This window comes from Manihot esculenta, chromosome 9 (genome assembly GCF_001659605.2).
Source record: "Manihot esculenta cultivar AM560-2 chromosome 9, M.esculenta_v8, whole genome shotgun sequence".
Taxonomy (NCBI): domain Eukaryota; kingdom Viridiplantae; phylum Streptophyta; class Magnoliopsida; order Malpighiales; family Euphorbiaceae; genus Manihot; species Manihot esculenta.
Window position 1 is genome coordinate 26589942 of NC_035169.2, and position 19846 is coordinate 26609787.

Here is a 19846-nt window from a genome sequence, read left to right on the forward strand (position 1 = left end):
CATCCGAGATTCCACCGGACGGTAGGAATTTCGATACCGGAGTCTAGCCGGGTATTACAGATTAAAACCTTATTGGACAGCTTATAAAGAAAAATTCATAACTTAAGTTAGGAAAGTCAGAATTAGATGTAATATATCTAGTTAGAAAGATAAGACATAAATACACAAATTTCATAAAGAAATATGAGTCTAATTATATCCATAAGACACTTAAAAATATTACACAATCTCAAGTAGAAACAAACCTAAATCTAAATGTTAACCTAAAAAGGATTGACATGTTATTTTTGTGGCCAAATTATGCACGTGCTAGCTTAACATGTCTGCTTTATGCACGTGCTAGCTTAATAGACTAACACTTTACACACATGTTCTTAATGAAGTAGTAATACATTCATGATTGAATATTATGTTCATGACTAAATATGGTGTATTATACACATGAGTATGCCTTCAAGGGCTCATTTTATCGACATGCTTGTTTATGAATAAATAGTTTAACATACTTGTTTGTTTCAACATGTTAAGTATCTAAATGAATAGTTTTAGTACAAATAAATAATTAACAAGTAAATATGCCTTCTTAGCCCTAGTAAATCTCGGTGGGATTCATAGATAGAATAAGAATATGGCATGCCATATACAGTTTAGTAGTACTGTGCCCTAATGGGCTACATGATATGATATTTTCGACACATTATGCGTCATATAGTTTTTCAGATTTTGAGTCATACAGGCACAACATTCGGCCCCTAGGCCATACAGTTTGGCACTTTGTGCTATACAGATACAGTTTTCCCTTATCTAGCTAGTTGATCCTGCGAAGAGTTTATAGAGGTTAAGATTTAATTATATGACTTGCTAATACCTTATAAGCATGCACACAAGATAGTTACCATAATAGAATGACCTTACAGTTATACAACTACATGACTTAATTTGCCCACTTTTCACCCATTGACACAAAATTTCCACTCATTTTTATAAAATGATTTCGTTATAACTGTCATGAGTATTCCTATTATACTTGAATGAATATATATATATTGTTACTCACTCACTGGGCATAAACTCAGCGCTTTGGATTTTTCCATGCGCAGATAATAGATAAAGGAAGCAACAATCAAGAGGTCTGGTTCTGTATCAGCACGGAGATATCATCATAACCAATTATTCACAAGTTTTGTATAGAAATTATTTATGTTTGGCTTGTACATTAGTAGTCTACCAAGAGTTTGTAAATAAATGTTGAAAATAGTACAAATATATACAAATGTGTTTACTACTTTAAGTTAATATGTTCTATTTATTGATTTAATAGTGTGAATTGAGTAAATATTGAGATTTTATTACTATTTTTTCATAGGGATAATTGTTAATAAGTAGGGGATTCTTGTAATTTCTCCATTTAAAATTGTTTTGTAAATTAACATGTATTTAAACAAACTAAATAACAATTTATAATGTAAAAACTAATTTAAATCCACATATATAATTGTATATAGTATAGTATGTGGCATCCTTTACTGAGCTATTTTATACTTTTAGAAATTTGACAGCCTACTAACTTTAAACTAAAATCGATAATGGATTAATTTTGGATGGATTGAATGTATAGGAATTTAAAGGTTTAATTTTAAAAATATAAGGACTGATATATTAATTACGCTAAAACTCAGGAATTAAAGTGTATAGTTTACACAATATAAAATATTTCATCCATATTAATAAAGATTTAAGTGTTAATAAGGATATTTTAAATATTTAAAATGTTTACTATCTCTTTAATACGTTGATAGAATTATAGATAGAAATACTTTCTATAAAAAAATTTAAGAGTTTGATTTTAAAAATATAGAAATTAATTATATTAAAATTTAAAAACAATTTATTTTTTATTTTATATTTAATAAAATAATATATAATTTATTCAGTCGTTAGTGTTGTGTTTTTATTATTACTATTTATTAGAAAATATTTTTAAAATAAAAAAATTCAAAGCTTAAAAGTATAAATATTAATTTTCTTGATACAAATTTTATTAAACCATTATTTTTTTACAATTTTCATCGTATTATCCTATCAATCAAATTTATTTCTTTTCTTTGAATAATGTTGATTCGATTAATTTATAAAATATATTTTTTATTTTATTTTATAAATAAATTTATATTTAATTTCTGTAACATAAAAAAATTTATTAATTAATTCATCGATTTTAAAAAATAAATTAAATAAAATTTTAAATTTTAAAAAATCTACTTATTAATATTTTAATTAGTTTTAGCGGTTAAATATTTTAATTTTTAATTTTATAAAATGAAAAAATTCACTGATCTCTCAAATTTATAAAAATATTTATTAATTAATTTTTTTATATTAAAAGTATTTTTAATTTTTTTTATTATAATTGATGGCTAAAATTAATAAAAAAGTAATAAATACACTTTTTAAAATTTTAAAAACATTTTAATATATTTTTTAAAATTAAAAAATTAATCGATTAAATTTTAAAAATATTTTAATATATTTTTTAAAATTAACAAACCGATGAATTTCGTAACACTACGTCAATCAGATAGTAATTTTTTTCTTATTATGCACAACCATTTATAAAATTATTTGTATTTTTATTTTATTATTAAAAATACATTTGAAAAAAAAAATTGTATCTTATTTTTATATAAAGAGTTTCTGAAAAATAATTTTTAAAAAATAAAAAATAAAAAAATATATTTTTATTATTTTTTTAAAAATAAAAATCTTACGGTGGTACATTTGAGAGCCATGGTTACATTATTTTTATTTAAGAATAATTAATTTTTTATTTAGTGCTCTGACCAAATAAATTGTTATATTATTTTTATTTAATTTTAAAAAATTTACTATATATTATTTAATATTATTTTAAATAATTTTAGTAATAAATGTATTTATAAACTATTTATTATCAAACAATCATTCATTTATCTGCCACTTATAAATATAATACAAAATATATAAATATTTAAAATTTTAAATGCTTATAAACTAATTTTCATAAATTAAGTTAATACTATCTTAGCGCCTTAAACAGTTAAAAATTAACTGTTAACAAATGTTGAATTTAACTTATTTTAACTAGGGGAGAGCATAAATCGGTCTGAACCAAAAAACCTAACTGAACCGATCAATTTTGATTTAATGGTTCGGTTAATCGGAAGGTTCGGTTCGGTTCGGTTAATATTTTTCAATTTATTCGGTTTTTGGTTCGGTTCGGTTTAAACGTGTTAAATAACCGAAAAACCGATTTTATACATAGAAATACTGATTTTATATATATTTTTAAATTTTATATGAATTTTTATAGATTTTTTAAATATTATTATTATGTATTCAAACAATATTTATTGATAAATTTATATGAAATATTTATTAAATTATTCTACTAAAATTAAAAGCAGAAAATTAAAAAAAATTACAGATTTCGATTCGGTTATATTTTTATAATCGGTTTTTTCGATTTTTAATATTTTTATATTTCGATTTTTGATTTTTTCGGCTCGATTCGGTTCGAAACCGAACCGATCGATTGCACAGCCCTAATTTTAACTGTATTTTGCAAATATATTTTAAGCTCAATTTTGGTAAAAAATTAAAACTAATTTTCTTATTTGAATTAAAATATTATTATTTAAATTTTAAAATGTAGGAATGAGTATTTTAAAATTTAAAAATACACCTAACTTTAAATTATATTTTCTATTTATCCCAGTTTTCATTCCATTGACTTATTAGTAAATTATAATTAATTTTATTGAATACTATGAAAAAGTGAGATGAGATAGTACAAATCTCTTTTTGTTTAGTTAAATATTTCGAATTCACATCCTGAATATATTTAAAACTTGAAAGAGTCATCAAAATCTGATTTTCCTTCATTTTCTCACCAACCTATATATATATATATAATTTCAACAAATTGATTAAGAATTATCACAATAAACTAACATAAACATTTATTTTTTTTTCACCCAATAAACATATTAGAAACTCCAAACTTGTCTTTATGCTGGTTTCTTATTTTAACGCAGTCCGATAAGCCAGAAGGATTCATTATTTATAATTCATACTTGTCTTGAGTGGCTTTTGAAATGATTGTGGTGTCATTGGCACTCATTGGCACGTTGAGGATTTTGTTGGATCACCAGCACTGAGCATGTTATGCCATTGTTTGGCGAAGCTAAGATATCTCCTATCAGCCCTAACTCCGGATGCTCCACCTGATTGTCTGCTAATTTTTCCACCGTAGCTGCCCTCCCTGTAATGAGAAGATCAAATGCTCTACTTTGCCCTATACTTAGCACTTCCTCCATTACATTGTTAAGATCCTTCTCTACAAGCTCGACTGATTCATTGCACTTTCTTATGAACTCTTCTACTGCAGCTTCGTCCTTTTCCTGCACAAATCAGAACATTGTGTTTTAGCTTTTAAACCTGGAATATAGTAAATAGAAGAACAGATTGAATCTACCTTCTCTCTAGAGTTGTTGGATGAGTTCCTGCTTTCTAACCCAGCTTGGACTTGGAATCTCATTAGAGTTATGAGATTAGCTGTGTGTTCAGCCATCGTAGCACCCACCTCCAGAGCTTTCCTATCATCTGGGCCACCCAAGAAAACGACACAAACTCTTCTGTGAGTTGCGGTTGCAGTTCCTACAGACTGATCAGCGCCACTGAAACCACGATTGACAAGGATGGCGACTGAGCATGGTGAGTTCTTAAGAACATTCTGATTAACCTCTCTCCATTCATGTCCCACATCCTCTTCCTCTACACCTTCTCTCCATTGCTTGTGGAAGGGCAAGATAATGATATCTACCCTTTTATCTTCAGCTACATGGCAAATATCCTCGTGCATTGTCGACAATGCTGAGACAGATGTGGAGTGACGAATGGTGAGTGAAGTAGCATGACCATATACCTCAAATGCAGCTTCAATTTGATCTTTGGAGGAGCCTGGAGAGAAGCGGTTAATGAAAGGAAAGCCATTCTTTCGAGTTCGTTGAACCATCATGATGGAAGATGAGCGATCAGTGAGTTCAACAAGGTGCATAACGTAGAGCTTGATAGGGGTTGATTTTGCAGTTGTGGTAGAGTCGATGAGATTAACGAGTGTTGGTACAGTTTGAGGTCCATGAACACAAGCTAGGATTCGAGTGATCCCATGTGAATTTTCATCGGATGGTGAGTGGTTGTCTCCCTGGTTAAGGCGACGTGCAGGTTTGTATATGGCCATGACTGTTGGAGTTGTCATGAAGGTCGTAAAGATTGCCATCAGTACTAAAATAGCGAACATCTCATCATTCAGAACCTGCTCATAATCATCAATAGGTTTATTTTTTTTCTCGATACTATATTTTTCAAGGGAAAATTGGAGTAGTAAGCCATATGAATGAATTTTAAATGTTGGTAATTGAAGAAGATATTTTATTTAATAATTTTAGAACAATTAAAAAAAATAAATATTATAAACAAAACATGTTAGAGCTGATAAGCTGGTTTGATTAGGTTATAAATTAACAATAACCTCCTAAATTACAAAAGCTAATTAGAGAAAAAAGGTTTCATATATTATTAAGCAATTATTTGGTATATATTTTTTTAAGAAAAAGAATTGATGATAGAATTCAATTCAGTTTTATATTATTAATTAAAAGAATTTATTTATTTGAAATCAATTTAAATAGAATAAAATTTAATTGAATTTTTTTATATTAAACAAATTAATAATAAATTTAAATTGCTTTAATTTATTCATATTTTTAATATTTTTAAATTAAACATAAATATTTATATTTAGATCTATTGGATAAACAAATCTAAACATTTATCCGTTTTTATATTTATATCTTAATTTTATATTCTTAAACAATAAAGTTAATGTTTTCATATTTATCCTAATTTTAGCCATTTAACTTAATTAATTTTGATTAAAAATTTAGAGTTATTATTTTTAAAAAAATCTATTGAATAAAAAAAATTAAGAGTTTACATTAATTCATATTTATATTTTAAATTTTAAATAATAAAATTAAATCTTTTTTAATTTTTCATATTAAATTGAATTTATAAAAGTTATTAATGATAAATTATAATATAATCCCTAAAATTTTATATTAATAAATATATATTTTTTAATTTAAATTTTATATTAAAAGTACATTTATTTTATATATTTATTACAAATAAATTTTTAACTAAATAAAATATCACATATTAATATTATATATTAAAGTATTTCAGTGAAAATTTATACTCACTATTATAAAGTATTATGTACATATTTTTATCATATAAAAAATTATATTTTATATTAATAATATTAAATAAAATAAAATATTATATATTTAGTATGTAAAATAATCCCTTTATAATTTTATAAAAATTTAGATAAATTAACCAAATCTTTTGTAAATTATTTGAAATATTCAATATCTTTATTTTATTCTAATATAATAAGTAAATTTGTGATAAGTAAATTTGTGATGTGTATTAATTTATTTATTGATCTGATAAAAAATTATATCTCATATCAATAATATTAAATAAAATAAAATATTATATATTTTATATTATCTTTTTTATATTTTAAACTTTTATTAAACTACCATACGTAAGAAGCAAATAATGGGATTAATAAAAAAAAATATTATTAAAGTAAAAATATATATTTTAAAAATTATTTTATTAGTCAAATAAAATTTTAGAGATTATATTATAATTTTTTTATAACTTTTCAAATTCAATTTAGTTCTATTGTTATAATTATAACAAATTGAAAAAAATTTAGTTTTATTATCTAAAATTTAATATTTTGAATATAAATATGAATTAATAGAAATATTTAGATTTTTTTTATTCAATTAGATGTTTGAAGAATAATTCTATACGTAAATTATAATTTTTTTTGTCAAAATTAATTAAGATAGATAATTAAAATTAAAGCAATATGAAAAGATTAATTTTATTGTCTAAATTTTAAAATTAAGATATAAATATGAAAAGCGATAACGTTTAGATTTTTTTTTCCATGCCTTAATTTTATAAATAACAATCACTTTTATTATATTGATTGAAAAATCATTATTAATATTTTTATAATATTTAAAATTTCAATTTTACATAAATTTTTACTATAAATTAAGATTTTTAAAATTAATAAAATAAAATAATAATTTTTTAATATTAATTATAAATGCATTAAATATTAATAGTTAATATTAAACTAAACTAATTTTTTAAACAACAGTTATTAATTTAAAAAAATAAAAAAATAAATTTAAAATTAGAACAATAAAAAAATAAAAGATAAAAAAATTCACTAATTAAGTAATTTTAATGTAAATAGTAAAATTATTTGTTGTAAAATTTTAATAATTTTGATAAAATTTACTTTTAATTCAAAATTAATTCTTCCAAGAATTTAAAAGAATTAATTTTTTACACTATTAATTTTATAAAACATAACAATTAAAAAATCATTTTTTAAAATTTTTATAAAACTAATCATTCCAAATAAGGTTTAAATGTTTAACTAAACAGATACATTAAATGATGGCATTAGGAAATACTTTTACTTACAAGAGATGAATTTCAAAAAATGAAATTTTTGTGAGAGAAAATGCTTGGTGATTGTATAATTTACCTTAAATGATTGCTTAATTTTTTTAAAAAAAATAATTGAAAATACTTTTTAGAAATTATTTCTTATAAAATTTTAATAATTTTGATAAATTTACTTTTAATTCAAAATTAATTCTCATAAGAATTTAAAAAAATTAATTTTTTACACTATTAATTTTATAAAATATAAAAATTTAAAAAATCATTTTTTAAAATTATATAAAATTAGTCATTCTAAATAAATTTTAAATGTTTAACTAAACAGAGACGTTAAATGATGGTATTAGGAATTACTTTTACTCACATGAAAGGAATTTCAAAAAATTAAATTTTTGTGAGAGAAAATATTTGTGTCACAATATAATTTATTTTAAATAATTGCTTAATTTTTAAAAAAATTAATTGAAAATACTTTTAGATAATCTAATAATCATAATTTATATGTATTTACTATTAAAACTTTTTATTACCACCACGTTGGCCAACAACTTTTGAAGGTACTTTTATATTTTGTAGCATTTTCTATTAGAGGTTGGAGTTCCTTTTGGAAATCATCATCATAATGATGATCAGTATATGTTGTCCATTCTCTTGCCAAGAGATGTTATTCTTTCTGCCACTTTTTCCTTACTTTTTTTATTAAATTTTTTTTATTTATAAAAAACAATTTCATATATAGAGTAAATGTGGTCTTTATATGACCTAAAAGAAATTAAAAATCCCAATAAACTATCCTATCCCTTTCTTATTCAACTAAAACATCCAATTGAATTTAGAATAAATCCATATGGATAGATTCTAGATGAGAAAATATAGTGAATCTTACCATGAAAAAGGATCTGCTTAATCAATTAAAATATATTAAATAAAATATGAAAAATTTTATTTTTATGGGTGATAGAAGGAAGCAAATTATATTTTAAATTTAAATTTTTAATACTAAATATCTTTAAACCCGACCTAATTATTATAAATTTCATATTTTTTATTTAAATTAAGAATATTATATTAGTTGCGTGTTCTATATTTAATACGTGTAAGAAATTTCTATAGAATATATCAATAAAAAGTAAGAGAGTGAGTGTGATTAGAGGTGTAACTATCAATAATAATAAAAAACATGACACAATAATAGACCAACTTTAACTTTAGGCTAGATATATATTTACACTCATAAATTTTATAAAAAAAATACCTCAAACAAATTAAATTTTAAAAATACATTTTAACACACTTGAAACTATTTAAAAATATAATTAAAATTACATTGCAATGTGAGTACAATGTAACATGGACTATAAAAATATCTGACAATATGTAAATTTTGAAATTGACTTAAAACATATTTTACTTCAAATTTAAATTGGCTTAAAAATATTATAAAAGATCCATATTACTTATTTAAAATAATTTTAATTTCACTTTTAAATGGTTTAAATGTAAAATTAGTTTTGAATACCATCAAATTTTTATAAAATTTAAGAGTTTAAATATATATTTTAAGTTTATTAATTAAAAATACTATATAATATATATTATGTAATGCTACTGAATAATTTCTTGATGGTGAGGTGTGAAAACCCTCCACAAAAGGCCACTTGGAAATAAAGTGGGAATAAAAAACACTAGGCCTCTCCGCCATGATCGAAACCCATTGACCCATGGTAATGGCTGATGCCCCACTAAAGAATGACAACTTTTCATTGAATGGAGAGAATAAAAGTAATTTTCCTTATGAACACCACCCATGTGCATATACTAAAAAGTGCATTAAATTCAATTTATTTTTATTTATGATAGAATTTATTTATTTAAAAGTAATTTAAATGTTATAAAATTCAATTGAAATTTTTTATATTAAATAAATTAATAATAAAATTTAAATTGATTTAATTTATTCATATTTTTTATTATTTTTAAATTAAATATAAATATTTATTCTTATAAATAATAATAATATTTTTATTACATTTATTGAAAACCCATTATCAATATTTTTGTAGTAATTAAAGTCTGAATTTTATATATTTTTTACTATTAAAAATTATTTTTTTAAAATTAATAAAATAATATAATAAATTTTTAACATTAATTATAAATATATTAAATATTAATAGTAACTATTAAATTAAAATTGTTTAATTTACTGATATATAAAATATGGACTTAAAAGGAAGTGGATCCACCACGAGTTTTTTTTTCCTTTACTTTCTTTCATAATTTTAAAATAGATTTTTTAATATTCATGTCTTGATGACTCTTCAGGATTATTAATAGGCAAATTCATGGCGCTGATGTATTCTTGGACTTTCTTTTTGATCTGTTATGAGTTTTGTTTTCTTGTTTTAACTTTAAAAATTTTCAAATTCATATATTTTGAGATTTTGTGATGATCTTACTCATCAGAGTTTTTTAATAAAATATAATTTATTAAAAACAAAGTGTATTCAAACCGAATGAGTAATCTTAAAAAAAAAAAAAAATTCATAACTGGAAAATGGATGCGATACTTATGAAATAATGAAAATTTTAAAATAATAATGCACAATGCTTCTCACTAATAAAAAATATAAATAAAAGTAGATTCCCATATGTATATATATAAAGAGAGGGGATAATCTTCTGGAATAAAAAAACTTAAAAATAATTAAGATTTAATTATAAAAAAAAACTAAAATGTTATTTGATTGAAAATAAATAAATTAAAAAAGTAGCACTTTCAAAAAATATATAAAATCTCTGATTTGCATTTTAAATCAATTTTTAAAAAAATATTTTTCTATATAAGGAAAGTAATTTATTTAGGTAGAATATGGTAAGTTACAATTTTCTATTTAATGTAAATTAAGTTACATTAAATTTATTAATTTATCTCTAAATTTATCACATTGAAAATTATATTATGGACATTATTATTATTTACTACTTAAAAATAATTTTACTTTTTATAAAATTAATTTATATAACAATTACAATTATATTATACTTTTTAACAAGTAAATTTCTTAAAAGTATATTTCTTTAGAAATATATTTTTTTAAAAATAGACATTATAAATTAAAAAGTAATTGGATAAAAAAAATTTTAAATGCTTATTTTAAATTTTAAATGATAAAAATAATTTTTTTTAATTTTTTACTATTATAACTAAGAGAATTAAATTAAATTTATATAAGTTAATGATAAATTATAATATAATCTTTAAAGTTCTATTTAAATAATAAAATAGCCCTTAAATATATATTTTTATTACAATAATGTCATTTTTTATTAATTTTATTATTTACTCTCTATTTCCACTTTTATAATATTATTAAATATATTAATAAAAAGTTTAAATATAGAAAAAATAAAAATTTATAATTTAAAATATATAATATTTCATTTTACTTAGAATATTATTAATAGAAAGTAAAATTTTTCAAATATAAAAAAAATTACACATCATTTATAATATTGAGTATAAATATTCAATTAAATATTTTAATGTATATTATTAATATGTGATGTTTTATATAATAAAAATTTCTTTGTAATAAATATTTATTTAATATAGTATAAAATAAATATAAAATATATTTAATTTCAATATAAAATTTAAATTAAAAAATTATATATTTTATTAATAATATAAAAATTTAAAGATTATATTATAATTTATCATTAATTTATATAAATTCAATTTAATTTTTTAATTATAATTATAATAAACTAAAAATATTTAATTTTATTATTTAAAATTTAAAGTTAAATATAAATTCTTATAAATAATTTAAATTGTTTCATCCAAAACCCTTAAAATAAATAAAGATTAAGATTTAAAGCTTTGAGGTCATAAATTATAAAGTAATTGTTGAAGAACCATTGCAATGATATGATCTATTTTGTTGGTAAATGTTATCATGTGGTCGGTTGAGGTGGGAAATCATTGTTATAATTTTTTTTCCAAGTATCTAATCATTGTTAAATTATGTATTTATTTGGAGTTTGTTTTTTATTATAATCTCTCTCAGAATTTTTTTTATATTTTTTAATGTTAAATATGTTTAAAAATTAAGTAACGAATATATTTTATAATCACTCAAAAAATAAAATCATTAATTAACTTGTAATTTAATTTTGATTAAAAAGATTAATTAAATAATATAAATATTAAAATTATAGAGATTAAATAATACTAATTATAATTAAAATTATAGAGATAAAATAATATAAACATTAACAATTATTAATAATTTATTTAATAAAAAATTAAAAAGTTTAACTTTATAATTATAATAATATTTTAATTGAATAACTTTAAATTAGTGGTGACCCAATAATTAAAAAAAAATAGAGAGCTGATAGCAATATTTTCTACAATCAGTAATCTGTTTTACATATTGCAATGATTAAATACTTAGTTTTAGTGGACTATAAAGTGAGAGTTTTATGTTGAGAAGAGGTTACTTTTTAATTTATAAATTTAAATTATTTAAAACTATAGTATATCCTGTTATAATTTTTATGTCTATTTAATTTTTTTAAATACTTTTAAAAAGAAAAAATTGTTGAATTACTTATTTTAATATTCGTTAATTATTTATTTAATATATAAAATATTTTATTTTTATCCAATTTATACTACGGAACAATGCAGTTCGGATAAGATTGCCTAAGTAAACAAATTCATTCCCTATCTTTAGACGCTTTCTACCAAATGAACATGCACAGTGTTAGTGCAGTAAATGAGTGAAGCAAAGACAAGAACTCACCTTCTTCTCCTTGCCAATATTCAGAACTATCAGTTCTACCAATCCTTTAGTATTCATCAATACTCCAAGAGCCAATGATTCCCTAGCTGGAATCATACACAGCATAGCCACCACAAAGGTCCCCAGAATCTTCCCTGCACACGCCGTCAACACAACCAGGAGCACCAGTCCCCATGCCTCAGCCCCTCGGATCTTAGCCACGTCTGTCTTTAACCCACTTGATGCAAAGTAAAGTGGAAGAAGCAAACCAGAAACAAAATCCTCAATCCTTATAATCAATTTTGTTGCAAATTCTCCTCCTTTAGGGATCATTAAGCCAAAAATAAAGGCACCGAAAATTGCATGGATCCCTATAAGATCGCTTATGAACCCAGATAACATAACCCCGGCTAGGGTTACACAGATGTATGCTTCGTCGAGAAAATCTTGCTGTTGGGAGCATTTATTGGCAACCCAATTCATGATGGGTCGGACAAAAACCACCATGAAACCCACAAAAGCAACTCCAGAAATGAGAACCCATAACGATATTAATGGACTCTTAGAGTCCTCTGTGGAACCATTTCCGGCGAGGGCTACAGCTAGAGCCAACAAGATCCATGCTGCTACGTCATTGAATGCTGCGGCAGCCATTGCCGTCTGCCCCAGTTGGGTTGTTAACAGTTTGAGTTCTGCAAGAATACGTGCAAGAACAGGAAAAGCTGTAATGGATAGAGCAACTCCCATGAACATGAGATACTGACCATAACCGACCTTGTCCTCTCCATGTACGGCTTTGCGCAGAAAGAAGGATACAGCAACTCCAAACAAGAAAGGGAGAGAGATACCGGCAAGTGCTATTCCGAAAGCTTTCTTGCCGCTCTGGCGAATTGAGCTCAAATCAAGCTCAAGACCTACGAGAAAAAGAAAGAACAGAAGGCCAATGCTTGCCACAGATTCGAGTATGGGAGTGCTCCATGAAGGAAACACCAAGCTGAACAAGTGTTTGTTTCGGCCAAGAGCAGATGGTCCAAGCAAAATACCTCCCTGACGTGCAACAAAGGAAAAGAATTCATCAAGATAATATGCAGCCACAAAAGAAGAAGAAGAAGAAGATAGAAGAAAAGGTGAAATTGACATACGATTATTTCAGCAATGACTCTGGGTTGCCGAAGGGGCTTGAGAAAGAAGGCGAGCAATCGAGTGATGAAGAGAACTAGGATTGTTTGAACTATTAAGAGTGGAAAGGCATGGCTTAGAGGATTGTCGCCTTCCCAGACTCCATCAGATGAAGTTTTGACAGTGGTCAAGTTGAGCTCCATGTTCGGTTGATGAGGAAGTGAAAGAAACTTCCTTCTAAACATAATAGCTTTGGATATTGTTATAATTGAGGTGAAATTTAGGGCAAACCATAATGGTTTTATAGAGGTTAGGTGATGAGGAATAAGCAAGTGGTGGCCATTTTTTTAAATTTTCTTGCATTTTTAAATACGGAATGATAAACTTGGAGGTAACTGTACATACTGGATTTGAAGAATCCTAGGTTGGATTCTCCACTATCCTCTTCTATAATAATAATTTTTTAAAAAAAAAAAGTGAAATTGATACTGTAGGTTTGGTTTGTATAAAATCTCTCATTCCAAAAGTTGGCATTCAAACTAATGCAAAATGATTGAAAAATAAACTAGCAAAAGGGCACAGGAATAGTAGGTGAGAGATAGGGTGAATCTCAAGGCTTTTTGGTTGGCGGAGGAGTTTGCTTCACTTTAACAACTTTTTAGCCTTGGTTTTTTGTTTGTATAGTTTTATTTTCTCAGATTTGGTATAGTTATGTGAGATTATAGATAGGAGAATCAATATTGTTGGCTTTTGCGTGTTCACTCATATTAGATGTTATTGGCTGTTGTCGAAGAGTAGCAGTCCCGACATCGAAGTGATAATGCCTCACGGCGGCCCCGCCATGACCACTAAAAACTAAAAACTTCATTATACTACTTTGACGGGGAGTTGTGACTTTTTCTTTTTTCTATTTCAGCCGGGTTTATGTTGGCCGTTGAGCAGTTTTATCGATATTTTTTGTGTTGCCTTTTGATTTTTTTTTTTATTTTTTTATTATATTGTGTCTTATTAATGTATCGATATTGATTAGACATTAGTTTAGACATGCAAATTGAAAGTCGTCCATGGTACACGTCGATGTTGATTCAATGGCAGGTTTCTAAATAGCTCCTTGAGTGTTTTGGACTTCTAAACTCTTGTTATGAATGAGCTTGACTTGATTTTATAATTGATTTTATTGCCGTTATATTCATGCCGGAATGCAATATTTAATTATATACTAAAAAAATTAAAAAGATAATCTAATAATTTATTATAATTTAAAAATATTTAATTTGATTGATCAAATATATTCATAATTAAATTAATTAAATAATTCTCTGAATTACTTAATTGATATTTTAGTTATAATTTAAAATAAATTTCACAAACAATAAATTCAGAATTTTTTTTAATAAATTTTTATAGTGAAAAAACAGTATTTTAGCGATACAATTTAAATCATGTTATTTGTCACAACTATATATAAATTAGTCATTAATAATTTTTAGCAGCAAATACTCGAAACTAATAATATAAAAATTGACTTAAGAAAACAAATTTATTCTGTTGAAAAGATCTGTTTAAATTCTATTAAAAACATAGTCTAAAGTAATATATATAAAACTATTATAAATTATTAATTTAAATTAATAGTAAGATATAAAAGTTTAAATCTTATGAAATTTTTTAAATTAAAATTTTTATATGTAAAAGAAAATTGCATTTAGAATATAATATTTTTATATAGTTAATTAAATTACAATTTTACATATAAAATAAGTTATTAATTGTTTTAACATAATGGGTGTATAATTCATCTATGAGTCGAAATAAAAAATAAATGAATTATCAATGCATATAGCGATATTATAATATAATAATGGACTAATTTTATTTTATTTAAATTATTAATATTAGTAGCTAATATTCAAATAATGATAATGCTACTGAAAACAAATTGATGACGTAGCTGAAAAAAAAAATTGTATTGTGGTTGATTAATTCTGCAAGAAAGAGAGAGTGAGGTAACTGCCGTTTACGATAGCCACTCTAACAATCAAATCAGTAAAATGAAGAAAGGCAAAAGTATTATAATGCCTATAATTCAATAGTAGTTGTATAAGAGAATTGTGTACATTTATTTCTGTAATCACTCGCTTTTATACTGTAAAAGAGGTTAATTATAGCATTTTCTCCAGTAATGATGTGGTCAGCTAATTGATGAGGGGTCTTACTGGCTAATTGGTCGGAAACTCCGCGATTACAGACATAACAAGAATCTGCTAGATTACCTCTAATGGTAACTTAATGTGAAAACTCGGCCTGCTCTAGAATGGGCGAGTCTTGATGAAGAGCTGAACACTTCAGTTCTTCGGGTGAGACTGGGCATCCGATCATCAAACTCTTGTCACGTGACTTTATCTTATGGTGACAGCTTATGACCTACTTTTGGCGATTTTTATATAATATCAGAGGTCCCCCGCTGGTCTTTAGATTTGAATGAGACATTTGACTTCATGATCTAGAGCATGTGGCTTGTTTTAGGTTGACCTTCCATCTTCGCATCGCTTTGCCTGTTCCTGCTCATAAATGATCATTGTCTTGTGGCTACAATAAACCAAACTTAACATTTGGTCACGATAATAACTCAAAAATTTTATTAATCAGGGTTGACCCACGGTTGTTGGCCTGGTGGATACCCTCCCGGTGACCTGGTTGAGAAATATGTCATGGTCCTATAGTGTAAATCACACTGATTGTCTCGAGTGCAGTCTTTAGTTCAGTCCCTCAAACTAAGTTAGCTTATGAGCGCACGTTGTCCTTGATTTATTTTCACTCGCCCTTCCAACCAGCCTGGTCTAAGATCTTGTCTGGCACCTAGCCAAAACTGATCCGAGTGATATAGTAAAGTCTTGGTGAGTTTTCAGACTTTTTCTTTTTCCAATGGCCCTGGTGATCTTCCGGGCACTTTCCAGTCCTGCTAAGCTTCCGGGCATTCTTTAGCCGGGACTATCTTTCGATCATTTTCTCACCCTGTCGAGCTTTCGAGCATTTTCTAGTACTGACTAGCGTTCGAGCATTCTTTAGCTCTGACGTACTTCCGGGCATCTTCTCGCCTTGACCAGCCTTGAAGGACTTCTGGCCATTTTCCTCCTTGCGGACTTCACTCACTCACTTAACTTTCTGTCTCGCCGATCATAAAAAGTCTTGTCCGCCTACAATGGGTCTCCTCCCTTCTTAAAGGTTTTAAATTTTCAGGAGTGATTATAAGAGCAGTGTCAAATGCCTTGAAGACTTCTTGTGATGCGTGATTATCACCCAATCGGTTAGTCTGGCATATACCCGCCTTGTGACCTAGCATTAAATGCCTTAGAAACTTTTTATAAAGTGAGACTATCACTTAATTGGTCGACCTGGAGTGGGACTATCACCTAATCGGTCGACTTGGTGTATACTCGCCTTGTAATTTGGCATAAAATATCTTTGAAACTTTTTGTGTCACGGAACTAACACCATGTTGGTCGGCTGACGTATACCCACCTTATGGCCTTGAGACTTTTGTTTGTTGCGACTAACACCCAATCTTCTGGCTTGATGGATTCTCTGACTTATGGCATTATTTTAGTGGGACTAACATCTGGTTTTTTAGTGGGTTCCCGCCTTCAAACTTCTTATTTTAGTAGGTCCAATACTCGGTCTTCTGGTGGGTTCCAGGCTTGAAACTTTTATTTATTGGGTCCAACGCCCGATCTTCTGGCCTAACGGATTCTCAACTTATAAATTTTATTTGTAGGTCTAACACCCAGACTTTTGGTGGGTTTCCACTTTAAAACTTTTTGTAACGATCCGGATTCCGGACCGCTACCGGCGCTAGGATCCAGATCGGCTTAAGGCCGCCGGGACCCGTAGCAAGCCTAACATACATCTTGTGTACCTGATAAATCCCATACATGATCAAACATATACATAAAACATTAACTTTTTTCTTTCTTTTACCAAGCTCAACCTGTGCATGCACAACTCATAATCGTAAACCCCACACTGGAGCCCTCATCAAAAGCTCCAATGGGGTAACATATCATATATAAGCTTGGTTTACATAATACATCTACAAACATTTCATTAAAAAGATCATGTATCAAAAGGGATTAACTTTACATACTAGGGTCAAGCACAACTCTAAATCTCAATAAACATCATTACATTACATTACTGAACTATACATCACATTACATTATTTTCATGTCCACATTTAGCTATTACATAGAACTTGACTTTACTCTTGCTGACATTCTGATCTAGCCCGTACCTGCAAACTTGGGGGATTAAGGGAATGGGGTGAGCTACTAGAGCCCAGTGAGCAAAATCATGAAACATTATATTTAAAATTCATGCTTTCATGAAATGCATGACATCACAGACAAATCACCTTAAGGATGAGCTTGTCACTAATAGCCCTCTACATTTCCATTAGTGCCAGAACGTAGAATAGGTCCTGGTCTTTCTCTTACATAATATATCACAACATTCCAAGGTGCCAGGGACGTAAAATGGGTCTTCCTGGACTTTCTCTTACATAGTGCCAGGGACGTAGAATGGGTCTTCCTGGACTTCCATATTGTATCATCATCATATCATATCATAGTGAGGGCTAAAGGATCATTCAACGTTCATCCACATCAACAACATAATATGCAATGCAACATATTCGTGAATTCTAATGCAAACAACCTAATATATCTCATGGCATTCGTGATGTATGAACATGCTCAAAACTGATTTATTTACTTTGAAACATAAAGAGTCATTCTACTCACCTCAGGCTAGCTTTAACAAGACACTGAAGCAGCTATCTCACTGATAGGGTCCTCGGTTCCTCGGGATCGAACCTACACAGGTGGACTCAAATGAGGGACCAAACATACATGAACATGACTCTAAACTATTCCCCAAAAGCCCCCCTAAAACACCTTAAAACAATCATAGAAAACATGCAAAGGAAGGTTGAACAGGGCACTTTCGGCGGCAGGTTCGGCGGCTGAAAGTCCCTCCAGAGCCGAAACTCAGCCACTTTCGGCGGCACCTTCGGTGGCCGAAAGTCCCTTCCAGAGACAAAACTCATGCATGTTCGGCGGCACCTTCGGCGGCCGAATCTCCCCTCCAGAGCCGAAAGTCCACTTTCGGGGGCAGGGTTCGGCAGCCAAAGGCTGGCCTCCACAGGCAGGTTTGGCGGCCGAAAGTCCTTCGGCTGCCGAATCTTCCAAAGGGCAGAACTCAGCCTCCACATGCACACTTTTGCCTCCCAAATCATTCAAACATGCATTTACTTATTCTACAACAAGCATACACAAGCAAATAGGCATTTAGGGGTCTCAAACTATCCTAAACTCCAACACAAACACAAAAGGCAACTCAAACAACAGGCATTACTCATAAACTCAACATTAACCCTAACATGCAATCAACTAACTTACACATGCATTTCTACCCCATAAACTTCATAAAACTTGTTTAAAACATACAAGAAAGGTAGGATCTAGGCTTACCTCTTGAAGATCGAGAGGAAAGACGATCCTAACTTGGAGATGGGAGAAATCTAGCTCCTTGGATCTCCAAGCACCAAAACTTGCTTTAAGCTTCAAAAATCTTCAAAACTAAGTTAAAACTTGTTAAAACTCGAAAGATTTGAGGAAGAACACCAAAACCAACCATGGGAGAGCATGGACTCACCGTTGGCCGAAAATAGGGGAGAAATCTCGCCCATTTTCGGCCATGGGTCCTTTTATAGGTGGCTAGCCAGGCCACCTTCGGAAGCCGAAGGCGACTCCAAAACGCATGCATGTTCGGCGGCCGAACATGAGGTTCGGCGGCCGAACATGAGTCACATTCGGAAGCCTAACGTGCCCCCCCTAAACCATCCCACGTTCGGTGGCCGAACTTGAGGTTCAGCGGCCGAACCTGGAAATGCCTCCATGGTCTTTTTCATTTAAAACCCAATTTCTTTCTTACTTAAAACTTTAAAATACATTAAAACATTTTATGAAAACACGATTTTACCCTTCTAGAGGTTTCCGACATCCGAGATTCCACCGGACGGTAGAAATTCCGATACCGGAGTCTAGCCGGGTATTACACTTTTATTTAATGGGTCCAATGCCTGGATTATGGCTTGGCTTAAGTTGCCTTGTGACTTGGTATGAGATACTTTGTTATGTGGAACCAATGCTCGGATGGCCTTACAGCCTTTTAGTGGGACTAACACCTGGATGGTTTGGCAGAACTCGCCTTGTGACATTTGTTCTTGTCTCGACGCTTTCATCTATCCAACATTTTTTATTTTTCTATAA

General features: G+C 27.6%; 1 protein-coding gene across 1 annotated transcript; it reads right to left on the reverse strand.

Annotated features, from left to right (window-relative positions):
- Positions 1-3981: 3981 nt before the first annotated feature.
- On the reverse strand, positions 3982-13897 carry LOC110622207 (cation/H(+) antiporter 20). The gene is made up of 4 exons (XM_021766638.2): positions 13541-13897; positions 12420-13445; positions 4514-5353; positions 3982-4439 (listed from the first exon to the last, which is right to left on the reverse strand). The coding sequence occupies exons 1-4, from the start codon at positions 13760-13762 to the stop codon at positions 4146-4148; spliced, it is 2382 nt and encodes a 793-aa protein (XP_021622330.1). The 5' UTR covers positions 13763-13897; the 3' UTR covers positions 3982-4145.
- Positions 13898-19846: the final 5949 nt, after the last annotated feature.

Excerpts from the sequence above, each read along its gene's own strand:
- LOC110622207 (XM_021766638.2), bottom strand. The coding sequence starts at position 13,762 with ATGTTTAGAAGGAAGTTTCTTTCACTTCCTCATCAACCGAACATGGAG. Across the intron at positions 13,446-13,540 it reads GAGTCATTGCTGAAATAATC|GGAGGTATTTTGCTTGGACC; the intron begins GTATGTCAATTT and ends GTTGCACGTCAG. Across the intron at positions 4,440-4,513 it reads CCAACAACTCTAGAGAGAAG|GAAAAGGACGAAGCTGCAGT; the intron begins GTAGATTCAATC and ends TGATTTGTGCAG.